Source organism: Pogoniulus pusillus, chromosome 43 (assembly GCF_015220805.1).
Source record: "Pogoniulus pusillus isolate bPogPus1 chromosome 43, bPogPus1.pri, whole genome shotgun sequence".
NCBI lineage: Eukaryota > Metazoa > Chordata > Aves > Piciformes > Lybiidae > Pogoniulus > Pogoniulus pusillus.
Genome location: NC_087306.1, coordinates 1707675 through 1735630, shown reverse-complemented (window position 1 = coordinate 1735630; position 27956 = coordinate 1707675). Strand labels below are relative to the sequence as shown.

Genomic DNA, 27956 nt, shown 5'->3' with positions numbered 1-27956 from the left:
AGAAAAATCAAGTAAAATTCCAACTTCATATAAAAGCCGCCGGGGGCGGCTCCGGGGGGAGGCGAGGGGAAGGGGCCGGGGGGGTGGGGGATGGGAGCATCCCCCAGCCACCTTCCTCAGGCTCTGGTTTGAACGCTCTTGAGATGGAATTAAAAAGTGATTATTAATTGTTATTATATACACACACGTAGAAAGTCAACAGAGTCCCCAGGGACCAAAAGAAAAAACCAACCCCAAAAATCAACCCAACCAACGGACAACAGCGCGGGGGGGGAGGGATGGAAGGGGGACGCATAGGCTGAGGGGTGGTCCCCCTCGGAGCTCCTGGGGGAGTCCGATAGTCCGCGGGGATCGGCGGAGGGTGGTGGTGGTGGTTTTGGATCCTTTTTGCTGCTTCTTTTTTTTTCCTCGGGGGGGGGGAGGTTTTCTTTTTGGCCAGCTGGAAGGAGGAGCATCAAGGCACGGGGAAGGGGGGCAGGGAGGGGGTTTGTCTCTGCCGCTTCTGGCCCCTTTCGCCCCTCCCTAAAGCAGCCTTTTGGTGATGGGCTTAAAAATCAAACGTCCTGAGGGTGGAGGTTCAGCTTTCCGGAGGGGGAGGGGGAGATGTTGGGGATTTCTTTCTTCTTTTTTTCGAGAGTTAAAATGTTCTTTTTTTTTCTTCTGTTTTAAAACGTTTTCGGTCGTTGTTGTTTTTTTGTTCTTAATTCTCTGGAGGAAATAAGCAACCAAAAAAAAAAAAAAGAAAAAAAAAAAAAGGGGGGGGGGGGAGGAAAAAAAAAGGCCAAAAATGTTTAATTTAGGAGAAGGTTATTGGGAGGGCTCTGGAGGGCAAAAAAACAAAAGAAGAGGAGAAAAAAAAAATCAGGGGAATCCAAGTGGAAAAAAAAAAGCGACTCTACTGCTCCAGCTGCTTTAGCTTGGGAGCTTCAGTACCTGGGGGGGAAGAAGGGGCGTTTGGGGGCAAAGAAAGGGGCTCCCCCCCTGCCAAAGGGTGGCCGGGGCCGTTTCAGGCTATGGAAGGGGTCTCTGCTAACAAAAGGCTCCCGTGGCCTGAAGTCGGTACGGGGGGTCCTGACCAGCACCCCCCCACCGCCACGGCCACCATCCCTGTGAGCTGGGGGGCCCATGGAATGGGCAGTCCCCAGCTGCTCCCTGGGGAGGGGGGTGAGCCCCACGGTGTCACGGGAGCGGGACAGGGGGGCCGTGGCGTGGTCCCGCGGCTGGGGCTGCGCCGAGGGCTCCCGGGACGTGGGGTGCACGGGGAAATGCTCTTTCATCGTCCCTTGGTGGTCCACCGCCAGGGGGGGAGGCGCAGGGAAGGGGGGGCCGCCAGCACTGTGGTCCCCGCTCGGTGGTGGCTGGGTAGGGAAGGGGACCCCTGCGTGCTCCCCAGGGACAGGGGGCGGCGGGGGGGCGGAGAAGGGCACCCCGGTGTGCTCCACGGAGGGAGGAGGGGGGACGCCGTGGGGCAGGGAGAGAGAGGCAGAGGTTTCCTTCGAGAAAGGGTTGGCGTGATCCACCGACGGCATGCGGGGAGGGGGAACCGAGTGGTCCCTCGGGAAGAGGCTGCCGTGGTCCTTGGCGGGGGGAGGAGGGGGAGGCCCGGCGGGAGGCCCCACGGGGTCCCGGGAGAAGGGAGCGCCGTGCTCGATGGGGGGCGGTGCGAGGGGCGGCGGCAGGTGGTGCTCGAAAGCGGGGCTGAAGCTGTTGGTGCGGAAGTTGTTGTGGCTCTCCTGGAAGGAGGCTACGCGCTCCTTGTAGGGGGCCGCGAACCCGCCCATGCCGGGCAGCTCCGCGGTGGCCGAGGGGCCGTTATCGAAGGCGCTCCTGTCGCTGCCCAGCTCGAACCAGCCCGCGGCTGCGCGGCTCGCCTCCCGTCCGTGCCCTCTGCTCCCTTTGCCCAGCACCCGGATGGACTCCACAGTCTGGATGGGTTCTCCTGGCATCCCGCGGCTGGAGGCGTTGTGGTACCCCAGGGTCTCGATGGGAGCTCCTTTCTCCTCCGTGCTGTCGGGCAGGTCCAGGCAGGAGGAGGAGACTCGGGTCTCGATGCGGTAGTGCTCCTCCGGCAGCGGCAGCTCGCCCTTGGGAGCCCCGGACAAGCTCACTCCCTCCCCAGAGCCGCTTTTGGACATGGGGCCAAAATGTTTCTCCTCGGAGGGCTTTCGGGAGGCGTTTTTGAGCATGTTCTTGAACTCGATGGTGGAGGTGGCAGAGATGGAAGCAGCCAAGGACTTCTCCACGCCAGCTGTCGGCGCTCGGCCAGCAGGGCTGGAGAGGGCGTTGGAAGAGAAAAGCGAGCGGTGGGGAAGCGAGTGGGGGGAGTCTGGGTACTGCTTCTGCGAGAGGCCAGAGTGCACCCCCGGCTTGCTCAGGTTGTTGTGGTTGGAGTCTGGGGTGAAGAAGACCTCGCTCTTGCTGGGCGAGGGGGAGCCATCTGAGGTGGCGTCGCTGCCCCTCAGGCCATAGCTCCCGTACATGCTGGGGGATGCTGCCATTGGATCGCAGCTCTCGCTCTGCTCCAGGATGGACCTCATGGCCTGGGGAAAGGAGGATTTCACAGCAAACTCCTGCGACCTCTGGCTGTAGCTGGACAGCACTGGCTGGTACTCGGCGGCGTCGGAGAGTTTGCTCGACTTCAAGATGGACTTGGTGGGCTTCTTGTCCAGGTTGAGCATGGCCGAGGGCGGAGGGCCGGAGTAATCGAAGTCTCGGTAATCCTCATCCTCCTGGAAAGAGGTGTCAGGGTAAAACTTCTCCTGGGAGGAGTCCATGCCCAGCGAGGAAGGGATCTCCATGCTGTCAGCAGGCTGCTTGTACAGGCTGGCTGGAGACTCCCTGCCCAGACCAAAGGGCCTGTAGGGGTGCACGGAATTGGGGAGCTCTTGGGAATATCCATCATCCCGGCTCTGCAGAGGCGACCTGGTGCTGCTGGGAGTAGAGGAGCCAGGGCTCATGATTTTGGAGAGCAGGGAGATGGTGTCGACGCTGCTGGAGCTGGGTTTGTCCATCATCTCATCCTGGGTGGGGGTCCCGCTCCGCTCGTCCCGCACCGGCGTTCCGTCCACGTTATCCAGGGAGGTGCTGGCAGGAGCGCGCTGGAAGTCGCCCGCGTGGCTCTCCGTGGTGATGCTGGACCCTAAGCTGCTGAGGATGGGAATATTCAAGTTCAGGCCACTGAAGCCAGGATTTCCCTTCAAGAAATTGTGGATCTTCATCTCCAGGCTTGGAGAAGGGGGCTCAGGTTCCAGCTTTGCTTTTGCAATCTCAGAGGGTTGAGCCAGGGAGGTTTCCGCCGGCAAGAGGGAGGAAGGGCTGGGAGGGTGGGAGCTGGAAAAGCCCAGGGAGTTGGTTGGTGGCTTAAAGCTGGAGCTCGACAGCCCTGGGGTGTGTCCAACAGAAGCCTTATTAACTGACGTGGAGGAGACCTCAGCAGTCGATGAGTTTGGAGAGTAACCAAAGGTTTTGGAAACGAAGGCCTGAGGGGTGGGAGGAAGACTCCTGCCCTTCAGGCAGGGCACAGTCGTGTTGGCTGGCGAGGCCGAAGTGCTCTGCGACGCGGCGTCACTCGACTGAACGCTGTTCCCAGCCACGCTCTGCAGCAGGGATGACAGACCTGGAACAAAGAACCTTGGTCTCAGGCACTCAGGTAAGAGAAGAGACAAGCCGAGGGGACAGGAGGCATCTCCTGTGTGTCGCTGCCCCACAGAGTTTGCTCCTGACATCAGGTTTTAGCTGGGAAAACAACTGGATCTGGTGGTGGTAACGCTGATGTCAGCACCCACCAAGGTGCAAGCTTTCAACCAGAGACTCCAGTTGGTCACTAAGGACTCAAATGGGTTCAGTGGGAAAGCATCTTAAAGATCATCCAGCTCCAAACCCCCTGCCATGGGCAAGGACACCTCCCACTACACCAGAATGCTCACAGCCTCATCCAGCCTGGTCTTCAACACTTCCAGGGATGAGGCATTCACAAGTTCTCTGGGCAACCTGTTCCACTGTCTCCCCACTCTCACTCTGAGCAACCTGTTCCAGTACCTCCCTACCCTCACTCTGGGCAACCTGTTCCAGTATCTCCCTACCCTCACTCTGGGCAACCTGTTCCAGTACCTCCCTACCCTCACTCTGAGCAACCTGTTCCTGTATCTCCCTACCCTCACTCTGAGCAACCTGTTCCAGTACCTCCCTACCCTCACTCTGAGCAACCTGTTCCAGTACCTCCCTACCCTCACTCTGGGCAACCTGTTCCAGTATCTCCCTACCCTCACTCTGGGCAACCTGTTCCAGTACCTCCCTACCCTCACTCTGAGCAACCTGTTCCAGTACCTCCCTACCCTCACTCTGAGCAACCTGTTCCAGTACCTCCCTACCCTCACTCTGAGCAACCTGTTCCAGTACCTCCCTACCCTCACTCTGGGCAACCTGTTCCAGTATCTCCCTACCCTCACTCTGGGCAACCTGTTCCAGTACCTCCCTACCCTCACTCTGAGCAACCTGTTCCAGTACCTCCCCACTCTCACTCTGGGCAACCTGTTCCACTATCTCCCTACCCTCACTCTGGGCAACCTGTTCCAGTACCTCCCCACTCTCACTCTGGGCAACCTGTTCCACTATCTCCCTACCCTCACTCTGGGCAACCTGTTCCAGTACCTCCTCACTCTCACTCTGGGCAACCTGTTCCAGTACCTCCTCACCCCCACTGGAAATAATTTCTTCCTACACCTCCCCTGCTCTGCATTCAAACCACTGCTCCCTGCCCTACCTCCAAACACATCAGGGTGGGTGAGCTTTCATCCTGGCTTTGTCACCAGGTGTAAAACACTCTTATGCCACCGAGCAGGGTTACATAGGCCAGGTGCAGCAGCAGCAGCAGCAGCAAAACCTCTGGCAGGGTTTCTGCTCTTAAAAAAACCCTTGGAAGCAAAGGGAAACAAAAAAGACCTTTCTAGACCTTTCTGTCCCCCTCAGCACCCTTCCATGAAGTATTCTGGGTAGATGCACTTCAGCCACGGCAGGAATCTGGTGCAGAACACACAGGCTACCCAAGGAAAAGAGCTTTAATCTTGAGGAGGGGAGACTGTGATAGTCAGGAAGAAATTCTTTAGAGAGTGAGGGTGGGGAGACACTGGCACAGGTTGCCCAGGGCAGTTTTGGAGGCCTCCTCCCTGGAGATGTTCAAGCCAAGTCGGATGAGGCCTTGAGCAACCTGAGGTGTTCCTGTCCAAGGCCAAAGAGTTGGAACTGGGTGATCCTGAAGGTCCCTTCCAACCTCGACCATAGGATTCTATGAATCTGCACCTGCCAGAGACGTGAAAAAGCCCAAAGGAGCTTTCCTCCCTTCCCCTGGGGATTAGGATGAGCTCAGAGTGGGTCTCAGTGTGGTCACTGCCACCCAGTCCCTGGCGAAATGTTGCCCAGTACCTTGCAGTGCTGGTGCAGTCTGAGTCTGGGTCTTGGAGAGAGCAGACAGAATAGTCTCAGGAGTTATTTCCACCTTGGAGAGAATATTCGCCAAAGGGTTGGAAGGAGCAGAAGGAGTCCCCATGATGGGAGTCTTCAGGCCACTTGTAAGAGCTGTGGGGCTTGTTGGGGTTCCTGGAGAAGGTCTGGAGGCAGGGCTGACACCTAGGATGGAAACAGACACCACTCACGTGGGTTGTGTCATCAGCAGAAGGCTTCCCAGGCTCGGATTATCCAAGGACACAAGGGCAGAGCTCCGGAGGTGAGCGAGACGCTCAGGAAGCCAAGGGAGACTGAGCCACGCCTTGGAAGGAGCAAACATCTGTGCCTGCTGCAGAGGCCTGGCCAGGCAGGAGAGTTAAGGGTGAGGAACCTCATGAAGATCAACCAAGGCAAGTCCTGCTCCTGGGGAGGAGCAGCTCCCTGCACCAGTACAGGTGAGGAGGTGACCGTCTGGGAAGCAGCTCTGCAGAGAACCCGGCAGTGCTGGGGGACAAGGAGGTGCCCAGCAGCCAGCAGGGTGCCCAGCAGCCAGCAGGGTGCCCCCATGGCCAAGAAGGCCTCGAGGGTCTGCTGGGGGCATTCAGAAGGTTGCAGCCAGCAGGGGAAGGGAGGTTCTGCTGCCCCTCTGCTCTGCCTTGCTAAGGCCACCCCTGGAGTTTAGGGGCTGAGTCTGGGCTCCCCAGTTTCAGAAGGACTGGGAGGTGCTGGAGAGAGTCCAGGAGAGGCTGGGAAGGTGCTGAATGGCCTGAAGCAGCTCTGTGAGGAGCAAAGGCTGAGAGCCCTGGGGCAGGAGAGCAGCCCCAGTGGACATCTGAGCAGTGCTCAGCAAGAGCCAAATGCTGAGGCACAAGAGGCTGAGGCCAGACTCCACTCAGTGGTGCTCAGGGACAGGACAGGGGGCAAGGGGACACAAACTGGACCCCAGGAAGTTCCAGACGAGCAGGAGAATAAAGTTGTTTGCTGTGAGGGTGCTGGAGGCCTGGAGAGGTTGTGGAGTCTCCTTGTCTGGAGAGCTTCCAACCCCAGCTAGGCATTGTGCCCCTAGGCAAGCTGCTGGGGATGTCCTGCTGTGGGGGGGGGGAGCTGGAGGAGGCCTCCAGGGGTCCCTTCCCAGCCTCCCCAAGCTGCCATCCGAGGATTTAAGCACTAATTCGTTCACCTTTATTTTGAGACAGTTGAAGCTTTCAGAGGTTACAAACCACAACTCAGTTGTCAGCCCCAGGACTCAGAGAGCCTCAGCACTCACCTGTGTTCTTCATCACAGAAGTTAAGCTGCTGAGGATGGAGCTGATCTTGGCCAGGTCCACATTGGCCAGGTTGGGCAAGGCCAGTGCTGGTGAGGGAGGGATGGGTGCTGTGCTCGCTGCCTTCGGAGCTGGAGGGGCTGCAGGGGCTGGGGCAGGCATTGTCACTGTCACCGAGGTTGTGCCAGCTGCTGTGGTTGAAGGAACCACTTTGGGGACACTTTCAGTCTTGGTGGGCACTGCAGCTGGTGCTGGCTGCTTCTCCTTCCTCTCTTCCACTGCATCAGAGAGGAGAGACCAAGAGCAGAACTGTCAGTCTGTCCCCTGAAGCATGGCTCTGGGTGCAGACAGGAACCTCACCACCAGGCCTGTCTGATCCCCACGACTTTATGAGCAGTCTGGGAGATGAGAACCACCATGGTCAGGTTGGGATGTTCCTCCTTTTTTCCAGGCAGAAGATCAAAAGATGAGCTGGCAACAGCTGCTTGCAGCCCAGAAGACAACAAGGCCCTGGGCTGTATCAAAAGCAGTGTGACCAGGGAGGGGATTCTGCCCCTCTGCTCTGCTGACACCCCACCTGCAGCACTGCCTCTGCTGCCCCACCCGTGTTAAAGACATGCAACTGCTGGGGAAGGCCCAGAGGAGGTCACAAAGATGATCAGAGCCTGTAGAATCTCCCCTATGGGGACAGGCTGAGGGAGTTTGGGCTGATCAGCCTGGAGAAGACTCCAGGGAAACCTCAATGCCTGAAGGGGCTGCAGGAGACCTGGACAGGGACTTCTGAAAAGGGCTGGGAGGGAGGAGGGACAATGGCTTTGAGCTGGGAGAGGGGAGAGGAAGAGTGGAGATGAGGAAGAAACTGTTGGCAAGGAGGGTGGAGAGACCCTGGAACAGGATGGCCAGGGAGGTTGTGGCTGTCCCCTCCCTACAGGTGTTCAAGCCTGGATGAAGCCCTGAGGAACCTGGGCTGGTGGGAGGTGTCCCTGCCCATGGCAGGTGTTCAAGCCTGGATGAAGCCCTGAGGAACCTGGGCTGGTGGGAGGTGTCCCCTGCCCATGGCAGGTGTTCAAGCCTGGATGAAGCCCTGAGGAACCTGGGCTGGTGGGAGGTGTCCCCTGCCCATGGCAGGTGTTCAAGCCTGGATGAAGCCCTGAGGAACCTGGGCTGGTGGGAGGTGTCCCCTGCCCATGGCAGGTGTTCAAGCCTGGATGAAGCCCTGAGGAACCTGGGCTGGTGGGAGGTGTCCCCTGCCCATGGCAGGTGTTATAGCCTGGATGAAGCCCTGAGGAACCTGGGCTGGTGGGAGGTGTCCCTGCCCATGGCAGGGGGTTGGCACTGGAGGATCCTGAAGGTCCCTCACAACCCAACCCATTCCACGGATCTAAAGCCCAACAAGGGCACACCCCAAACACGGCTGGGAAGGGCCTCCACCTCCTGCCCCACCTACCAATGATTTTGGAGGTGTCATCCTCCACATCAGACAGCTCCATGTCCTCCACGTCCCTGTTGTCCGTCACTGCCTCCGGAGACGCCTGCTTGCGAGCGCCCCCTGCGGGCGAGCGGGAGGCCTCCTCCTCCCCCATGCCCTGGAACGGGGACTCGGAGCCGGTTGGGGAGGGAGCATCCATGCTGGGAGAGGGCACAGGAGACTCCTCGGGGTCAGGCAGGGTGGCTTTCAGCTGGTCCAGCTTCTTCTTCAGGTTGCTCACTCGGTTAGCAAACGTTTTGTAGGCCTGGAAGGAAAAGGCAAAGGGCTGAGTGCTCCTTCTGGCAGCAAGGATGTGTCAGGGCCCCCCCCCTGAAGAAGCTGTCTCTGGATTTCATAGCAACACCCAGGCTGGACAAGCCCCTCAGGATCACCAAGTCCAACCTACAACCCTACTCTGCAAGATTCACCTTAAACCATAGCCCTGAGCACCACATCCATACCACCTGAAAACACACCCGGAGTTGGTGACTCCATCACCTCCCTGGGTAGCTCATTCCAGTCCCTGACCACTCTGTGTAAAACCTTTTCCTAACATCCCATCTAAACCTCCCCAGCCTCAGCCTGAGGCCATTCCCCCTTGTTCTATCTCCAATTACTCCAATTTCACAGCATCACAGCATCACAGTGTCACCAAGGTTGGAAGAGACCTCACAGACCATCAAGTCCAACCCTTTAGCACAGAGCTCAAGGCCAGACCATGGCACCAAGTGCCACGTCCAGTCCTGCCTTGAACAGCTCCAGGGACGGCGACTCCACCACCTCCCCGGGCAGCCCATTCCAGTGCCCAATGACTCTCTCAGGGAAGAACTTTCTCCTCACCTCCAGCCTAAATCTCCCCTGTCTGTGTCCTCTCGTTCTGGTGCTGGCCACCTGAGAGAAGACAGCAACCTCCTCCTGGACACAACCTCCTCCTGGCCACAACCTCCCCTCAGGTAGTTGCAGACAGCAATGAGGTCTGCCCTGAGCCTCCTCTTCTCCAGGCTAACCAATCCCAGCTCCCTCAGCCTCTCCTCGTAGGGCTGTGCTCAAGGCCTCTCCCCAGCCTCGTTGCCCTTCTCTGGACACGCTCAAGCATCTCAATGTTCCTCCTAAACTGGGGGGCCCAGAACTGAACACAGCACCCAAGGTGTGGTCTAACCAGTGCAGAGTACATCATTTGCACCCTGTGAGGACTCTGCAGCCAGAACTCAGCTTCACAAGGGTGAGCTGCACACAAGCAGAAGGGAAGCTGTCCCTGCCCATGGCAGGGGGTTGGAACTGGATGATCTCTGAGGTCCCTTCCAGCCTAACCCATTCTATGACTCTGCAAGTCAAACCTTTTCCCAGTGACTTCAAACTGTTCCCATTCACTTTTCTGACACAGATGCTGCTGGTTTGGGGTTGTTTTTTGGTGGAGCTGTTTTCACAACGCTTGTCTGAATGCTCTCTTTGTTCCTGCAGCCCACATGCTGAGCACAACTTGTGCAGCTCTCCCGACTTAGGCTCTTAGATTAAAATCTCCTTTCAAGCCAGAGGGGAGACCTCGTTGCTGTCTACAACTATCTGAAGGGACATCGTGGAGAGGATGCTGCTGGGCTCTTCTCACAGGGAACAAGGGGGAATGGCCTCAAGCTGAGGCTGGAAAGGTTTTGCTTGGACAGTGGGAAAAGGTTTTACATGGAGAGAGTGGTCAGGGACTGGAATGAGCTGCCCAGGCAGGTGGTGGAGTCACCAACCCTGGATGTGGTTCCAGGTGGTATGGATGTGGTGCTCAGGGCTATGGTTTAAGGTGAATCTTGCAGAGTAGGCTTCTAGGTTGGACTCAGTGACCCAGAGGGGCTTTGCCAGCCTGCATGGTGCTGTGGTTCTGGGAAAACCCAACAAGTGCACAAACTTCCAGCAACACACCAAGAGCTGCACTCCTGAGCCAGGGACTGTTGTGGCCTCTCCCTCTCTTGCCCCACACCTCAGCGCTGCTCCTCGCTCAACACCTCCCCAGACTTGTCCACGTTGGAGGAAGAGAGGATGCAGTGCCCTTGCTCTGAGAGTCACAGATGGCACTGGGCTGGCTGGGACCCTCCAAGGTGACAGAATCAGACAATCAGTCAGGGTTGGAAGGGACCACCAGGATCATCTACATCTCTGGATGTAGTCTAGCTGGACTTCAGCAAAGCCTTTGACACCGTCTGCCACAACAAGCTCCTGGCACAGCTGGCAGCTCCTGGCACAGCTGGCAGCTCCTGGCCTGGACAGGTTCACTCTGAAATGGGTCAAAAACTGGCTGGAGGGCTGGGACCAGAGAGGGGTGGTGAATGGTTCCACATCCAGTTGGCAGCTGGCACCTGTGGTGTGCCCCAGGGATCAGTGCTGGGCACAGGCCTGGTCAGTGTCTTTATTGATGAGCTGGAGCAGGGAACTGAGTCCAGCAGCAGTGAGTGTGCAGATGACACCAAGCTGGCAGCAGGAGTGGAGCTGGGGGAGGGGAGCAGAGCCCTGCAGAGGGACCTGGCCAGGCTGCATGGGTGGGCAGAGAGCAATGTAATGAGACTGAACAAGGCCAAGGGCAGGTTCTACACTTTGGCCACAGCAACCCCAAGCAGCTGCAGGCTGGGGCCAGAGTGGCTGAGAGCAGGCAGGCAGAGAGGGCCCTGGGGGTGCTGGCAGAGAGGAGCTGCAGAGGAGGCAGCAGTGCCCAGGTGGGCAGCAGAGCCAGGGGCAGCCTGGGCTGGCTGAGGAGCAGTGTGGGCAGCAGGAGCAGGGAGGTTCTTGTGCCCCTGTGCTGGCACTGCTCAGGCCAGCCCTGGAGTGCTGTGCCCAGCTCTGGGCTCCTGCATTGCAGAGAGCTGCTGAGGGGCTGGCAGGTGCCCAGAGCAGGGCAGCAAGGCTGGGGAGAGGCCTGGGGCTGTGTCCTGTGAGGAGAGGGTGAGGGAGCTGGGGGGGTGCAGCCTGGCCCAGAGGAGGCTCAGGGCAGAGCTGATTGCTGCCTGCAGCTGCCTGCAGGGAGGCTGTGGCCAGCTGGGGTTGGGCTCTGCTGCCAGGCAGGCAGGGCCACAACAAGAGGACACAGCCTCAAGCTGTACCAGGGCAGGTTCAGGCTGGGTATTAGGAGGAAGCTGTGCCCAGAGAGAGTGATTGGCACTGGCATGGGCTGCCCAGGGAGGTGGAGTGCCCATGGCTGGAGGTGTTCAAGAGGAGACTTAGTGCCATGGGGTGGTTGATTGGATAGGGCTGGGTGAGAGACTGGACTGGATGAGCTTGGAGCTCTCTTCCAGCCTGGTTGACTCTATGATCAAGTTCCAACCCCCCTGCCATGGGCAGGGACACCTCACACCAGATCAGGCTGCCCAGAGCCTCACCCAGCTTGGTCTTAAACACCCCCAGGATGAGGCTTCCACCTCCTCCCTGGGCAACCCCTTCCAGGCTCTCACCACTCTCATGCTGAAGAATTTCTTCCTAACCTCCAGGCTGACTCTCCCCATTTCCAGCTTTGCTCCATTCCCCTCACTCCTATCACTCCCTGACAGCCTAAAAAGTCCCTCCCCAGCTGTCCTGTAGCCCCCTCAAGATACTGCAAGGCCACAATAAGGTCACCTGGGAGCCTTCTCCTCCCCAGACTGAACAGGCCCAGCTCCCTCAGTCTCTCCTCACAGCAGAGCAGCTCCAGCCCTCTGCTCATCCTCATGGCCCTTCTCTGGACACCTTCCAACACCTCCACATTCCTCTTCCCCAGGGGCTCCAGCTCCAGGTGGGGTCTCAGCAGTGTGGAGTAGAGGGGCAGGATCACTTCCCTCTCCCTGTGCCTACACTGCTCTTGCTGCAGCCCAGCCTGTGGCTGCTCTCTGGGCTGCAAGAGCAACACTGACAGCTCAGACTGAGCTCCTTGCCCACCAGCATCCCCAAGTCCCTCTCCACAGGGCTGCTCTCAAGCCAGTCACTATGCAGCCTGTACTGGTGCTTGGGATTGCCTTGACCCAGATGCAGGTCATCTTGTCCAATCTCCCTGCTCTCAGAAGGGACAGCTCCAACTAGAGCAGGCTGCTCAGGGCCACAGCAAGTCTCATCCTGAATGTCTCCCACAGATGGGGCCTCAACCACGTCCCTGGGCAGCCTGTGAGCAGCTGTGGGCAGGGAGGTGTCCCTTGTGGGGGAGGAGTTTTGTGTTCTCTGCCGTGCTGAGGCCACACCTGGAGTCCTGGGTTCATTTTTGGGCTCCTTGGTCCAAGAAGGAGATTGAGGGGCTGGAGTGAGTCCAGAGAATGGCAGCAACCTGGTGAAGGGTCTAGAGAAGAGGACTGGTGAGGAGCAGCTGAGGTTGCTCTGCCTGGAGGCTGAGGGCAGAGACCTTCTGGCTCTAACTCTCTAAAGGGAGGCTGGAGTGAGGTCAGAGTTGGTCTCCTCTCTCTTATATCAGATGATATAATAGGAGGAAGTGCCTTGAAATTGTGCTTAGGGAGGTTTCAGTTGGGCATGAGGAACAGTTTCTTTGCTGCAAGAGTGGTCAGGTACTGGAACAGGCCCAGGGCAGTGGTGGAGTCACTGCCCCTGGAGGTGTTTGAGAAACATGTGGACGTGGAGGGAAGACCTTTTGGCTCTCTACAACTGCTTGAAAGGAGGCTGGAGCCAGCTGGAGTTGCTCTCTTCTCCCAAGAACAAGGGGAGATGGCCTCAGGTTGTGCCAGGGGAGGTTCAGGCTGGACACGAGGAACATTTTCTTCCCCTAACCAGGCTTGGCCCAGGCTGCCCAGGGCAGTGCTGAGGTCCCCACCCCTGGAAGTGCTCAGAAGCTGTGTAGATGTGGTGCTGACAGCCATGGCTTAGTGGTGACCTGGCAGTGCTGAGTTGGACTTGAGCTTTAAAGGCCTTTTCCAACCAAAAATAATCCTACTTCTATGGGACCTGCTCTAATTGGCCATGGTGGAGGTGAAGCTTGGGCTCAGTGACCTCGGAGGTCTTTTCCAACCTGAACAAGTCTAAGCTGCTTAGTGAAGAGAGGAGGACCTCAGATGCTCATCTGAGATCAATCTAGGACAAAGTTACTCACATTTGCCACCACCTTGACCTCCTTATACTGTGCCTCATAGAAGATGCCAGCGTTCTCCAGAGCCTCTGTCAGGGAGGGGCCATTCTTCACTTGCTTGTCCAAGCCATTCACAAACTCCTCCAGCTTTGAACTGGCTTCTTCAAACTCCTTGGAGAACTTTTTTCCTCCTGTTTTGTCTGCAAGGAGATTGAACACCACATCAAGAAGCTGCCAAATAGCCCTCACCAGCACCAACTGAGGAGCTCCACGTTCCAAGGACTCCTAAGATCTTTGGGCTTCCAGGCTGAGAGTTAACCCTGACTGCCACCACCATTTCCAAAGGCTGCACTCAAGGATTCCCTGCACAATTCCATTTCCTCTTAGCATGGATTGCTGCTACTGAGGCCAAGAAGACCCCAAGGGTCTTCTGGGGGCATCCAGAAGGTTGTGGCCAGCAGGACAAGGGAGGTTCTCCTGCCCCTCTGCTCTGCCCTGCAGAGGACACCTCTGGAGTGCTGGGGCCAGGTCTGGGCTTCTCAGTTGCAGAGGGACTGGGAGCTACTGGATAGAGTCCAGGGGAGGCTGGGAAGGTGCTGAGGGGCCTGGAGCAGCTCTGTGAGGATGCAGAAGAGCAGTCCCAGACAGGACTTAATCAATGCTCAGCAAGATCTCAACACTGTGGGGCAAGAGGCTGTGGTCAGACTCTCATCAGTGGTGCCCAGGGCCAGGCCAAGTGGCACAAAGTACAGCACAGGAGGTTGCAGCTGAGCAGGAGGTTTGGTGTGAGGGTGCTGGAGGCCTGGAGCAGGCTGTCCAGAGAGGTTATGGAGTCTCCTTGTCTGGAGAGCTTCCACCCCACCCTGGGCATTGTGTCCCTGGGCAAGCTGCAGTGGGTGCTCTGCTGGAGCAGGGGGGGTTTGAGGAGATGATCTTCATGAGAAGGTTCAAACTAATATTCGAAGCTTTTAGACCAAATTTGAGATTCAGATGAACATTTGGAAGCTTTTAGGCTCCTGCTTGGTGGTTCTTAACCATGCTGTGAGATTTTGGCCTTCCACAGGCAGAGTCTGCTCCTGGGCTAAGGCTGCACAGACCCAGGAGCTCCTACAACTTCAACTTGGATTCAGTTCTGTAGGCCTTTACCTTTTAAGCATTTCAGTGTTTCTGTGCTGCACACATCCACCCTCATGGTGGAAAGTTGCTTCTCTTTCAGCTCTATCTGATCTTCTGAGCGTTTATACAACAGCAACTCATCAATCAGAGACTGGGGCTGCAAAACAAACCAGACAGGAAGAGCATCCTCAGCACATTCCCTGCAAGAGTTAATGGCCAAACCGAGCTGAGAGTGAGAGGAGAGCAGGAGGAAACCCTCTGGATTCCTGGGGTTTTAACCCCCAGGTGAACTGAGCAATGAGCTCAGGCAAGGGCAGGGCTGTGACAGGAACCATGGTTTGGGTTGAAAGGACCCTCAGAGCTCAGCCAGTCCAAGGCCCTGCAGTCAGCAGGGACATCCCTAACCAGAGTGGGTTGATCAGAGCCCCAACAAACATCCTGCCCTGGAATGGTTTCAGGGATGTGGCTTCTACCACCTCTCTGGGCAGCCTGGGACAGGCTCTCACCAACCTCAGAGTAACAAATGTCTTCTACTGAGTAAAATGAGTAGATGTGGCCCTTGGGGACATGGTCTAATGGTCATAAAGGGGTCAGGTAGAAGGCTGGAGACCATTGGCAGACCTGGAGCAAGTCCAGAGGAGACCACAAGACCAAGCCAAGGGCTACAGCACCTTTGGTAAGGACGGGCTGAGGGAGCTGGAGTTGTTCAGCCTGCAGAGAACACTCCAGGGGGACCTCAGAGCTGCCTTCCAGTACCTGAAGGGATCCTGCAGGAAGGCTGCAGAGAGACTTTTGATGATGATGTCTGAGACAGGCCCAGGGGCTTTTACCACCTCTCTGGGCAGCCTGGGGCAGGCTTTCACCACCCTCAGAGTACCAAATGTCTTCTACTGAGTAAAACAAATCAGTAGATGTGGCACTTGGATGTGGTTTGGAGCTGAGGCAGAGCAGGGTTAGACTGGAGCTGGGGAAAAAGTTCTTCAGTACCAGGGTGAGGAGACTCTGGCACAGGCAGCCCAGGGAGGCTGTGGATGGTTCCTGCCTGGGAGTGTTCAAGGCCAGGCTAGACGAGGCCTTGAGCAGCAGAGTCTAGCTGAGAAGTGTCCCTGGGCATGGTGGGGAGGTTAGAGCAGATGTACTCTGAGGTCCCCTGAGCCCTTCTAGGGTTCCATGACTTACTCTGAATTCAGCAACAATCTTGGACTTCAGAGCAGCTTTCGGGTTCGTGGAGGCTGTTGGAACAAAGACAAAAGCCAAAACTATCAAGACACAGAAGAAACTCAACCCTGACTGCAGAGAAGTTACCAAAGACACTTCCAGTAAAGAATCCTTTCAGCTAATTCAAGAGAAGACTTGCAGGCTGCTGGCACTCCTGACACTCTCCCTCCACACAGATGTCCCTCAGTGCTCTGGCTGGCAGCTAACTGGGACGTGGTCACATGCAGGGAGGTTGTGATAGGCCAGCAAAGATCCTTTTGCTTTTAGTGGGGTAAGAATGGGCTGTGCAGCCCTGCCCCAGCTCTACAGGGCAGGGAAGGCCCTGCAAGGCTCCATCCAACAGCTTTACCCAGGGAGCTGACACCTCTCTAGGATGAGACTCCCTGAGAGGTGCACACACAGCCCAGTTTCCTTTGGATGGGCTCTTCCTTTGGTCCTTCCTAGGCTCAGCCACACTCTCAACTTTAAACTCTCACACATCTGCTCTGATGTATGATTAGCAGAGGCAGAGAATGAATCCCACTGTCGAGAGACATTGAATCCATCAGCCTGAGGACAGATCAGGAGCAAAGGAGCCTGAGGGGAGACTTTCTGGCTCTACAACTCCCTGAAAGGAGGTGGAAGCCAAGTGGGGTTGGGCTCTTCTCCCAGAGAGTGACAGGACAAGAAGAAATGGCCTCAAGTTGCATCAGGGCAGGATTAGGTTGAATGTGAGAAGAACCTTCTTGACTGAAAGGGTCCTTGAAGCCTGGAACAGGCTGCCCAGGGGAGGTGGCTGAATGTCCACCCCTGAAGGTCCTTTAGAGCTGTGGTGCTGAGGGCCATGGCTGAGCCCCAGCCTTGGTGGAATTAGCAGATGGTTGGACTGGATGAGCTTTAAGGGCTTCTCCAACCCAATGCATGCTAAGAGAACATTTGCAAAGTGAACCACTCAAGCCCTTGCCCCCTGCTGAGCAGAACACATCTCTTTTGGGGAAAGCAGCTCCTGGTGTTAAGCCAAACAACAAAAGCTTCCAAACCCTTTTTGTCCATCATCTGACCTCGGCACTCCTGAGCACATCTCACACCTAAGGTTCCAGCACCTGGCTTTAACAGACTGCTCAAGGCTTTAGCGTGTGAGGTGAGGCAGATCTGGGTGTTACAGAGGTGTTTCCTGCTAGACTCTGCTCTCAGGTGCCAAAGCTCTTTCTCTGCACTGTCAGCTTCCAGTTTGCTTTTCCCTTAGCACCTAACTTGCTGCTGGGGTCCTGAGCACAAAGGTGCTGTGCACAGCACAGGCAGCTCTGTCTTCTCTCCAGCTCTCACCAGTCTAATGCCAGTTCCAAGAGGTGCCACCAGCTCTTTAACTGCCCACAGCCTCCTTGCTCACATTCAGGCTTGGTTTGTCTCACTACATTCCTTTAAAAAGTGCCTCTTTAGCCACATCCATTTGGCACTTCACAGATTTAGCCTGGAGAGGCTTTGACAAGGCTGGAAGGGGCTCTCCAAGGCTGGAAAGGCCTCACCAAGCCAGCCTGGAAGGACTCTGACAAGCCTGGAAGATGTGTGCTGCTGGCTTGTGATTTCTCCAGGTACTCTGCCCAGCCTGGGCCAGTCTCTCCTCTGCTCTTTCTTACACCAGGTCAGAGAGTTCAGATTGGTTCCTTACTTTGTGCTTTCTTCCACGGCTTATTCGGTTGTTTGTTCAGAGTTTCTTTCAGCTGCTTCTGAGTTTTGAAAGTGGTACCTGGAAAACATTTCATGTTTTTTCTTGTGCAGTCTGGCATGAAGGGGATTCCATTAAGAAATCTCTGGGTTTGTGTTGGTTTTGGAGGGGGGAGGGGGGGGAAGTTTGGTTTTTGGTTGTGGTTTTGTTTGGTGCCAGACAGTCAGAGTGAACAGAAATTTGTTTTAAAATGCCTCGACCAACTTCCTTGGGTGAGTTTGCTGCATGCCCAAGAGAACCTTCCTCGGGAATACAGCAACCTGCTGGGTGGTCTTCCAGTTTTAAATCAAGTTTCTGTTTGCCCTTACACTGAGACAGTTCAAAAAGCACAGTCGGGAGGAGGATAAAAAGGGAAAACAAAAAGCCCACAAAAAGGACAACAAGAAGAAGAAAAGAATCAACCCACAGCAGCTCTCAGCTCTGACATCAGCAACCCCAGGCAAGCCACTCATGCTGGGAGGGCAGCCACACCACCTGATTTCCCAGGAATCTGAAGGATTTGGGGGTTCTAGTGACAAAAATCAGGCGTTTCAGAAGACACACCTGAACTCCACCGCTCCACATGCAACGCCCAGCTGAAGCCTTTCCACCTGCCACAGCCTGATCCCCACACATTGCCTCTCTGCTGCCTGGAGGACAATTGGCTCTCAAGAACTACCTGTGAGGACCTCCTGAAGCACCTTCAGCTCCCAGGGGTGTGAGCAAGCGAAGCCAAAGTGCAGACTCACTCTCTTCAAGTATTTGAGTATCGGCTAACAGCTGGGCTGGACTCCCTCTGGGTGCTCCCAGGCAACTTGGGCCACTTGGGCTTTGAAGCGGAGTTCAGAGGGTACTCAAGGGCCCTTCACCCTTGAGTTCTGCTTCCAGCCTCTTTCCTACACCACAAATATCAGTAGTAAAACCAACTCATTGCTGAAGTGGACTCAAAGGCAGAGCCAAGGACCCCAATAGGGGACACGAGCCCTTGACCCACACACCTTGTTCAAGGACTTGTAGGAGCACTTTCCCCTTCATGTTCTGTTTACTCTCAGCTGGAACTACTCCAGCTGACGTGAAAGGAGTCAGAGTTGGCTTTAGTAAGGTACAACAGCTGTGAATTCAGGTGAATCCAGGTCAAACAACTCTCTGCTTTAAAGCCTGTGCTGGGGTGTGAGTGCAGGCAGCACAGACACGCAGGTAAAACTCATTTTACTCATCGACTCCAGAGACATTTTGCTTCACTGCCCAGGTTAGTTTGGAAGAGAAGAAATGCAAAGGGTAAGTAACTTACTCAGAGCTTCTTTCAGTGCCAGAATGGTCTCCTCAGGGTAGACATTTCTGTCCTCCCAGATTTTGAAGATTCTCTCAATAGATTTGGAAACAGATGGATCCCTAAAAAAGAAGAGCACAGCTGGTGGGGGGTTCTGGTGGGGTTTCTTTTCCCCCTGCTTGCGATTCCAGAGTGGAAAATTCCAGGGGGAATGGAGTGAAGCTTGATGAGGGGAGACTCAGATTGGATATTGAGAAGAAATCCCTTCAGAGTGAGGATAGGGAGACACTGGAACAGGTGGCCCAGGGATGTGGTTGAGGCCCCAACCCTGGAGACATTCAGGATGAGATTTGAAGTGGCCCTGAGCAGCCTGCTCTAGTTGGAGTTGCCCCTGCTGAGTGCAGGGAGTTGGAGAAGATTACTTTAGAGGGTCCCTTCCAACCCAAGGCATCTGTGAATCTGTGCCTGCTGTGTTCCTGTTCCAGTCCCAACAGCAGTGCTGTTTTCTGGCCTCTTCTGCTGTGTTTTAAACCCACCAAAGGAAGGTGGGCACTGAGATTCTGTCGTGGAGCAACACTGCTGTCCCTGGCCACTCAGAGCTCTGCAGGAGCCAGCCAGGGTGACACAAGGTGCCTGAGCCAGCCAGGGGCATGTGGAAGAGACAAAAACCTCCCATGAAGAGCAGCCAAGTCCCATCCCCCACCGTACACAAACACAGAGACAGAGGCAGCAAGCTGGCAGAACTTGGTTTGGGTGGGAAGGGAGCTCAAGTCCAGCCCCAACCCTGCACCGCCAGGGCACCACCATGGCACTCAGCACCACATCTGCACAACCTGGACACCCCTCCAGGGATGAGGACTCCACCACTGCCCTGGGCAGCCTGGGCCAGGCCTAGACAACCCTCAAGGAACAGAAACATCCTCCTCATGCCCAACATAAACCACTTAAGGGCATTTCCTCTTGTCCTGTTGCTTGCTCCCTGGGAGAAGAGACCAACCTCCAGCTCTCTACAACATCGTGTTTGAGAAAGGTGAGATCAAAACAGAGAGGAGGAAGGCACCATGTGGGAACACCAGGACAAGGCTCACCCCACCAGGACATGAGCCAGCACCTGAGGTTTTCATCCAGTGTTACTCTAATAAATGAAAGTCACAGAATGGCAGGAGTTGGAAGTGACCTCCAGAGATCACTGAATCCAAAGCAGGCCCACAAATGGGGCAGGTCACACAGGAACAGCCTCCAACTTCCAGCAGAGCACACCACCACCTGTGAGAGCTGACTGCCTTCAGCAGAAAGATCTCAGCAGCACAGCAGGCAGAGAGCAGCTCACAGAGGGATCAGACTGGCACCTGCAGTGCTTATTCTCATGGTGGTTCATATGGTGGGCCACAAAGACCTCCTGGTTTGCACCCCTCTTTGCTGTGAGGGCTCCCCTGAGTTTCCTACTGTCCACTCCCAGGAGCAGCTGATGCCACTGGTGCCTGCACACTACAGGCTTTGCCCCTTCCCCACTTCATTGGACAATCTCCCCAGCCCTGTGTGAATTAACCCTCTCCACTCCTGCCCAAGCTTGTGGAGAAGCTCAAACCCAATGGGTCCAACCCAAGTTCTTGAAGTTCTGCTGATGTTTCTACAGAGCCTGGAGATGTTGGGAGATGAATTCTTTACTCTGCCCTCCTGAGACCCCACTTGGGAGTCCTGTGTACAGTTCTGGAACCCCCAACACAAGAAAGAAATGAAACTGTTGGGAGTGAGCCCAGAGGAGGCCACAAAGGTGCTCAGAGGGCTGCAGCAGCTCTGCTATGAGCACAGGCTACAAGAGCTGGGGCTGTTCAGTCTGGAGAAGGGACAGCTTCCAAGAGACCTTGGAGTAGCCTTCCAGGATCTAAAGAGGGCTACAGGAAGGCTGGGGAGGGACTATCAACAAAGTCTGGGAATGAGAGGAGGAGGAGGAATGGGTTTGAAGTGGCAGAGGGGAGAAAGAAACTGGATGTTAGGAGGAAGTTCTTTACAGTGAGGGGGGTGAGAGCCTGGCACAGGGTGAGGGGGGTGAGAGCCTGGCACAGGGTGAGGGGGGTGAGAGCCTGGCACAGGTTTCCCAGGGTGGTTGTGGAGCACAGAAGCACCCAATGTGATCAAAGATCACATTGGGTGCTTCTGTGCTCCACAACCTCCCTGAGATGTTCAAGGCCAGGCTGGATGCGACCTTGAGCGACCTGTTCTAGTGGGAGATGTCCCTGCCTATGGCAGGGGGGTTGGAACTGGCTGAGCTTTGAGCTCCCTTCCAACCTAAACCATTCAATGATCCTCTGAATTCCCCATCTGGAAGGCCACTCAGGCTTTCCATGCTCTGCCACTTACTTCACCAAGGAGGCTGCCTCCGGAAGCACCTCGGCGAAGGTGTCGCGGAAGACGATGGCATTCTTCCTCTTGCAGTTCTGAATGACGTCGTTGGCCAAGTAGAAGAGGTTCAGCCGATGAGGAAAGGCAGCTGAAGAGAGAAAGAAAGGTCAGGACTCATCAAGCAGAAGCAGTCAGATCAGCCACGTCTTGAGAACAACCTTTTAAGGGCTTGGTTTTGGAGGGTTTTCAGCACTTCGGTCAATGGCGAGGCCAGAAATGAAGACCTGAGAGGAAATCAGTTTAGGAGAAGCATCTCCAGATCCTCCCAAACCAGAAGTGTCACAGTGTCACAGCATCACAGTGTCACAGCATCACAGTGTCACAGCATCACAGTGTCACAGCATCACAGTGTCACAGCATCACAGTGTCACAGTGTCACAGCATCACAGCATCACAGCGTCACAGCATCAGAGTGTCACAAAGGTTGGAAGAGACCTCACAGACCATCAAGTCCAACCCTTTAGCACAGAGCTCAAGGCCAGACCATGGCACCAAGTGCCACGTCCAGTCCTGCCTTGAACAGCTCCAGGGACGGCGACTCCACCACCTCCCCGGGCAGCCCATTCCAGTGTCCAATGACTCTCTCAGGGAAGAACTTTCTCCTCACCTCCAGCCTAAATCTCCCCTGTCTGTGTCTCTTGTTCTGGTGCTGGCCACCTGAGAGAAGAGAGCAACCTCCTCCTGGCCACAACCACCCCTCAGGTAGTTGCAGTCAGCAATAAGGTCACCCCTGAGCCTCCTCTTCTCCAGGCTAACCAATCCCAGCTCCCTCAGCCTCTCCTCGTAAGGCTGTGCTCAAGGCCTCTCCCCAGCCTCGTTGCCCTTCTCTGGACACGCTCAAGCATCTCAATGTCCCTCCTAAACTGGGGGGCCCAGAACTGAACACAGCACTCAAGGTGTGGTCTAACCAGTGCAGAGTACAGGGGCAGAATGACCTCCCTGCTCCTGCTGGCCACAGCATTCCTGATGCAGGCCAGGATGCCACTGGCTCTCTTGGCCACCTGGGCACACTGCTGGCTCATGTTCAGTGTTTGGTAACATCAAGACCTGACTCTGACCTGGGCACAGAAAGAACCCAAAAAGTCACCATTGCTGCAGTTTTGTCCTCCTGAAGAAGCAGCTGCACAGCCAGAGACCAGCACCACCCACAGCAGGAGCTCAGGCACAAATCAGCATCAAATTCTGATGGGGAGCAGCTCCAGAGCATGGATCTGTTCTGCTCCCCAAGCTCCAGCATCACCTCTTGGGTTCCTGCCTCAGAGCCATCACTCATTTAACAATTCAGGGGGCACTTATTCACCTTTTCTAAGAACCTCCACCCAGAAGTCAGCCTCTCTGAAGCTGTAATGGCTTAAAAAGGTCTCTGAGCTGGGCAGTGTTAGCAGGGAGCAGCCCACACTTCCTACAGGTAGGAGAGACCTCCACAGCCCTGCAGACACAACCCAGGCTCAGCATCGTGTTCACCAAGTGCTGTCAGCTCCCCAGACTCAGCTGCCTGCATGGCCCTTTACAGTGTGTGATTTAAAACCAGTCAGACACCAGTTTTTGCCAGGATCCCAGACTGGCTGGGGTTGGAAGGGACCTTCAGGATCATCCAGTTCCAAGCCCCTTGCCATGGACAGGGACACCTTCCACTAGACCAGGTTGCTGAAGGCCCCATCCAACCTGGCCTTGGACACTTTCAGCTTTGGAGCCTCCAAAGCTTCTCTGGGCAGCCTATTCCAGTGCCTCACCACGCTCCTGGGGAAGAATTTCCTTCTGATGGCTCAGCTCAATCCACCTTCTTCCAGACTGAAGCCACCACCCCTCACCCTGTCCTCTGTACAAGGTCACTCTCTTGAAGCCCTCATCCAATGCTGAAAGGTATCCAAAAGGTGTCCCTAGAGCCTTCTCCTCTCTCTCAGCCTGGCCTCACAGCAGAGGACTTCCAGCCCTCCCAGGAGTGGACAGGAGCAGCCAAGGAAGGGACAAACCAGCAAGTGGGAACAAGTGAATAACTTCTGTGAAGGGAAGGAGTAACACTGGGGTAGAAGGGAGAAGAGAGGGGCAGTGCCAAAGCAGCTTCTCTGCAAACTCATCTGTCTTGGCCAAGAGCTGAAAGGTGAATGTGAGCCATGGAGAAGGGGCAGGAGTGCAGGGAAGAAGAGTCCCTACTCCATAAGCCAGCAGCCAGGCAAAGCAAGGACCTGTTCCAAGGTACATGCATGGATGGAAGAGCTGCCCTGGGCTGAGCCTGACCTACAGCAAGACCCCACTGAGGCTCAAGAGGGGCCAGAATCACAGAATTATCAAGTCTGGAACAGACCTCCGAGCTCATCAAGTCCAGCCTACGACCTAACCCCACCACAGCAGCCAGAACTTGTCACCAAGTGTACACATCCAATCTGTCCTTAAGCACCTCCAGGGACAACTCCTCCACCACTCCCTGGGCAGTCCATACCAGTCTCTAACTTCCCTTCCATCAGGAAGTGCTTCCTAACATCCACAGTCTCACAGTATCACCAAGGTTGGAAGAGACCTCACAGATCATCAAGTCCAACCCTTTACCACAGTGCCCAAGGCTAGACCATGGCACCAAGTGCCACATCCAACCTTGCCTTGAACTGCCCCAGGGACGACGACTCCACCACCTCCCCAGGCAGCCCATTCCAGTGCCCAATGACTCTCTCAGTGAACCTAACCCTTCCCACAAGGGTGTGAAAGCACTTCCCAGCCTCATCCTAAACTTGTGATCTCTGTTTAGAAACTGCCAGCTCCGGCAGGGGACACCAAGTCCAGAGGTGCTCTCATGCCCCAAGGACAGACGGGGGCTGGATTTAGTTTGGAGGGGGTGTGTGCAAGGCAGGAGGGCGAAGAGCAGCAAGAGCAGCCCCACAGAACCCTCCTGGTGATGAGAGCTGTCAGAGGTGGGAAACAGCAGCGAGGAGAGATGGGCCAGGACCAGCTTCTCCTCGCCAGCAGGTGGGGATGGACCAGAGAACAGTCCTCAAGCCCTTACCTTACTCTCTCTAACCACGCAGGGCACGGACAGGGGAAAACACAAAGCAGAGGCTGGGGGAAAAGCACTTCCACCTCCCGCAGGGAGAACCCTGACAGAGAAAAGCAACCGGCCCGAAGCGCACAGAAGGGTCAGCGCCAAGCTAGGCTCAGGGGTGGGCACAGCCCCTTCGCCACCCTGCAAAGCCCCTGTGCCAACGGGCAAAGCCTTCACACGGCAGCGAGACAGCCGAGGCCACCGCCGTGTTTACACCCATCGGAACACGAATCCTCCCACTCCTGGGTCACCACAGCCTCACCCACGGGGACTGCTGGCACCCGGCGCTTCTGAGTGCCCACAGACAGGCTGCTGTGCCCGTGGAAGGGGGCAGCCACCGGCCCTTGCCTCTACAAGGCTGGAAGCATCGTGCCCTGCACCCCCTCCCCAGCTCTCACAGTAACACTTCAGGAGAGCCCAGGGACCACGGGCAGCATGCAGGATGCCAGCACCGAGGCGCAGACACACAACTTGGGGCTGTCTGAGCGTGAGGAGGTGATGCTGAGCAGCAGCCCAGGGGCCACACAACGCTGACAGATCCCCGAGCGATCAGAGAACAGCAGATTCCAGCTCGCTGCTGGGTCCGGAGCCTCCAGCACAGCCACAGGAGCTGCTCCCCAACTCCATCTCCACTGCAGACCCCTGACTGCACAGCCACAGGAGCTGCTCCCCATCCCCTTCCCCACCGCAGACCCCTGACTGCACAGCCACAGGAGCTGCTCCCCATCCCCTTCCCCACCTCAGACCCCTGACTGCACAGCCACAGGAGCTGCTCCCCATCCCCTTCCCCACCTCACACCCCTGACTGCACAGCCACAGGAGCTGCTCCCCATCCCCTTCCCCACCTCACACCCCTGACTGCACAGCCACAGGAGCTGCTCCCCATCCCCTTCCCCACCTCAGACCCCTGACTGCACAGCCACAGGAGCTGCTCCCCATCCCCTTCCCCACCTCAGACCCCTGACTGCACAGCCACAGGAGCTGCTCCCCATCCCCTTCCCCACCTCAGACCCCTGACTGCACAGCCACAGGAGCTGCTCCCCATCCCCTTCCCCACCTCACACCCCTGACTGCACAGCCACAGGAGCTGCTCCCCATCTCCCCCACCGCAGACCCCTGACTGCACAGCCACAGGAGCTGCTCCCCATCCCCTTCCCCACCGCAGACCCCTGACTGCACAGCCACAGGAGCTGCTCCCCATCTCCCCCACCGCAGACCCCTAACTGCACAGCCACAGGGGCTGCTCCCCATCCCCTTCCCCACCTCAGACCCCTGACTGCACAGCCACAGGAGCTGCTCCCCATCCCCTTCCCCACCTCAGACCCCTGACTGCACAGCCACAGGAGCTGCTCCCCATCCCCTTCCCCACCTCACACCCCTGACTGCACAGCCACAGGAGCTGCTCCCCATCCCCTTCCCCACCTCAGACCCCTGACTGCACAGCCACAGGAGCTGCTCCCCATCCCCTTCCCCACCTCACACCCCTGACTGCACAGCCACAGGAGCTGCTCCCCATCTCCCCCACCTCAGACCCCTAACTGCACAGCCACAGGAGCTGCTCCCCATCTCCCCCACCGCAGACCCCTGACTGCACAGCCACAGGAGCTGCTCCCCATCTCCCCCACCGCAGACCCCTGACTGCACAGCCACAGGAGCTGCTCCCCATCCCCTTCCCCACCTCAGACCCCTGACTGCACAGCCACAGGAGCTGCTCCCCATCCCCTTCCCCACCTCAGACCCCTAACTGCACAGCCACAGGGGCTGCTCCCCATCCCCTTCCCCACCTCACACCCCTAACTGCACAGCCACAGGAGCTGCTCCCTATCCCCTTCCCCACCACAGACCCCTGACTGCACAGCCACAGGAGCTGCTCCCTATCCCCTTCCCCACCACAGACCCCTGACTGCACAGCCACAGGAGCTGCTCCCCATCTCCCCCACCGCAGACCCCTGACTGCACAGCCACAGGAGCTGCTCCCCATCTCCCCCACCGCAGACCCCTAACTGCACAGCCACAGGAGCTGCTCCCCATCTCCCCCACCGCAGACCCCTGCCTGAACAGCCACAGGAGCTGCTCCCCATCTCCCCCACCGCAGACCCCTGCCTGCAGTGGGCGCCAGGCGCCAGGCTCGGATCTCGCCTGACAGACAGGCGCGAAGCGGGACGCGGGTGCGGGGACAAGCACCTGTCCGAGCGCAAGGGCCGGGCCCCGGCTCTCGGTTCTGTGTCGTCCCACCCAGACTCCGCAGCCTTCGGCCCCGCTCTCTCCCGGGCCCCACGGCCCTCGGTCCCGGCGCCGTCGTGTCCCGCCCCCCCCCCCCCCCGCCCCGCACTCACAGCGACGCAGCCACTTCATCCAGTGGTAGACGATGGTGTTGTGGTGCCGCTTGTTCTCCAGGCACCAGGAGGAGAGGCCCTGGATGGACTCCATCGTGTTGGTCACCGCTTGCAGCTTCCGATCGAGCGAGGCCTCCAGCGCGCCGGCCGAGGACGAGGAGGCGGCGGCCGAGGAGGAGGAGGAGGAGGCCCGGCCGCCGCCTCCGCCGCCCGCCGCCATCTTCCCGCCCTGCTCGCCCAGCCGGGCCGCACGGACGGCGGCGACGGCGGCGCGACCCTGCCCGCTCCGCGCTCAGCCCGGCGGGGGCCTGAGCGGCAGCTCCTCAGGAGGAGGAGGAGGAGGAGAAGGAGGAGGAGGCGCCGGGGCCCTCCGCGGCGCCGGGGCAGGGGAAGCGACGGCCACGCTAGGTCGGGCCGAGGAAGAGACGGCAGGAGCGGCGCCGCCGCCGCCAACGAGACCTTTCGCCCCGAACACGCCCGGGCCCGAGCCGCTGCCCCGGAGGCGGCCGCTGGCGGCGCGGTCACCGGCCGGCCCCCCCGGCGCGCAGCGCCCGCCCCCCCGCCGCCATTTTGTGCCGGGCTCGCTCGCACGGGACGCGGCGGAGCCTCCCCCGCGCTGCGCCTGCGCCCCCGCCCGCGCCTGCGCCGCTCCGCCCGCGCCCGCTGCGCCTGCGCCTGCGCCCCCCGCACGGCCCCGGAGCGCAGCGGCGCTGCCCTGCCCGGCGCTGCCCCGGAGCGGAGCGGAGCGGCGCTGCCCTGCCCGGCGCTGCCCCGGAGCGGAGCGGCGCTGCCCTGCCCGGCGCTGCCCCGGAGCGGAGCGGAGCGGCGCTGCCCTGCCCGGCGCTGCCCCGGAGCGCAGCGGCGCTGCCCTGCCCGGCGCTGCCCCGGAGCGGAGCGGAGCGGCGCTGCCCTGCCCGGCGCTGCCCGGCGCGGAGCGGAGCGGCGCTGCCCTGCCCGGCACTGCCCGGCGCTGCCCCGGAGCGGAGCGGCGCTGCCCTGCCCGGCGCTGCCCCGGAGCGGAGCGGCGCTGCCCGGCGCGGCCGGGAATGGCTTCAGCGCGCACATAGCGGAGGGGCAGGCGAATCCTCCTCGGGCCAGGGCCCCCGCAGGCGGCTTGCGCCTCGCCCTCCCGTCAGAAACACCTTTGGCGACACCTGCCCCCCCCTGCCCCCCAGAGTCATAGTCACAGAATGGAGCAGGCTGCAGAGAGCTCCGACCCAAGCTCTCCCCCAGCCCTGCCCAACCAACCAGCCCATGGCACTCAGTGCCCCCAGCCATGGGCACTGCACCACCTCCCTGGGCAGCCCATTCCAGTGCCAATCACTCTCTCTGACAACAACTTCCTAACAACATCCAGCCTAGACCTGCCCTGGCACAGCTTGTGGCTGTGTCCCCTTCTTCTGTTGCTGCTTGCCTGGCAGCAGAGCCCAACCCCACCTGGCTGCAGCCTCCCTGCAGGCAGCTGCAGACAGCAATGAGCTCTGCCCTGAGCCTCCCCTTCTCCAGGCTGCACACCCCCAGCTCCCTCAACCTCTCCTCACAGGCTTTGTGTTCCAGGCCCCTCCCCAGCTTTGTCACCCTTCTCTGGACACCTTCCAGCACCTCAACATCTCTCTTGCATTGAGGTGGCCCAGGACTGGACTCAGCACTCAAGGTGCCAGCTTCCACCCCCACTCCCCGCCCCCCCAAAACCAAGCACAACG

General features: G+C 57.9%; 1 protein-coding gene across 2 annotated transcripts; it reads right to left on the bottom strand.

The window, feature by feature from the left end:
* Positions 1–149: 149 nt before the first annotated feature.
* RPRD2 (regulation of nuclear pre-mRNA domain containing 2) lies at positions 150–26781 on the bottom strand. 2 transcript variants are annotated; one of them, XM_064175951.1, is made up of 11 exons: positions 26254–26781; positions 20842–20971; positions 18502–18602; positions 17175–17252; positions 15488–15540; positions 14339–14465; positions 13217–13392; positions 8155–8440; positions 6710–6985; positions 5422–5625; positions 150–3616 (listed from the first exon to the last, which is right to left on the bottom strand). In XM_064175951.1, the coding sequence occupies exons 1-11, from the start codon at positions 26471–26473 to the stop codon at positions 927–929; spliced, it is 4341 nt and encodes a 1446-aa protein (XP_064032021.1). In that variant the 5' UTR covers positions 26474–26781; the 3' UTR covers positions 150–926. The 2 variants fall into 2 exon arrangements, with proteins under 2 accessions (XP_064032021.1, XP_064032023.1); XM_064175953.1 differs by lacking the exon at positions 17175–17252.
* Positions 26782–27956: the final 1175 nt, after the last annotated feature.

Excerpts from the sequence above, each read along its gene's own strand:
- RPRD2 (XM_064175951.1), bottom strand. The coding sequence starts at position 26,473 with ATGGCGGCGGGCGGCGGAGGCGGCGGCCGGGCCTCCTCCTCCTCCTCC. Across the intron at positions 14,466-15,487 it reads AGATTGTTGCTGAATTCAGA|CCCCAGTCTCTGATTGATGA; the intron begins GTAAGTCATGGA and ends TTTGTTTTGCAG. Across the intron at positions 8,441-13,216 it reads AGGTCAAGGTGGTGGCAAAT|GCCTACAAAACGTTTGCTAA; the intron begins GTGAGTAACTTT and ends TTTTCCTTCCAG.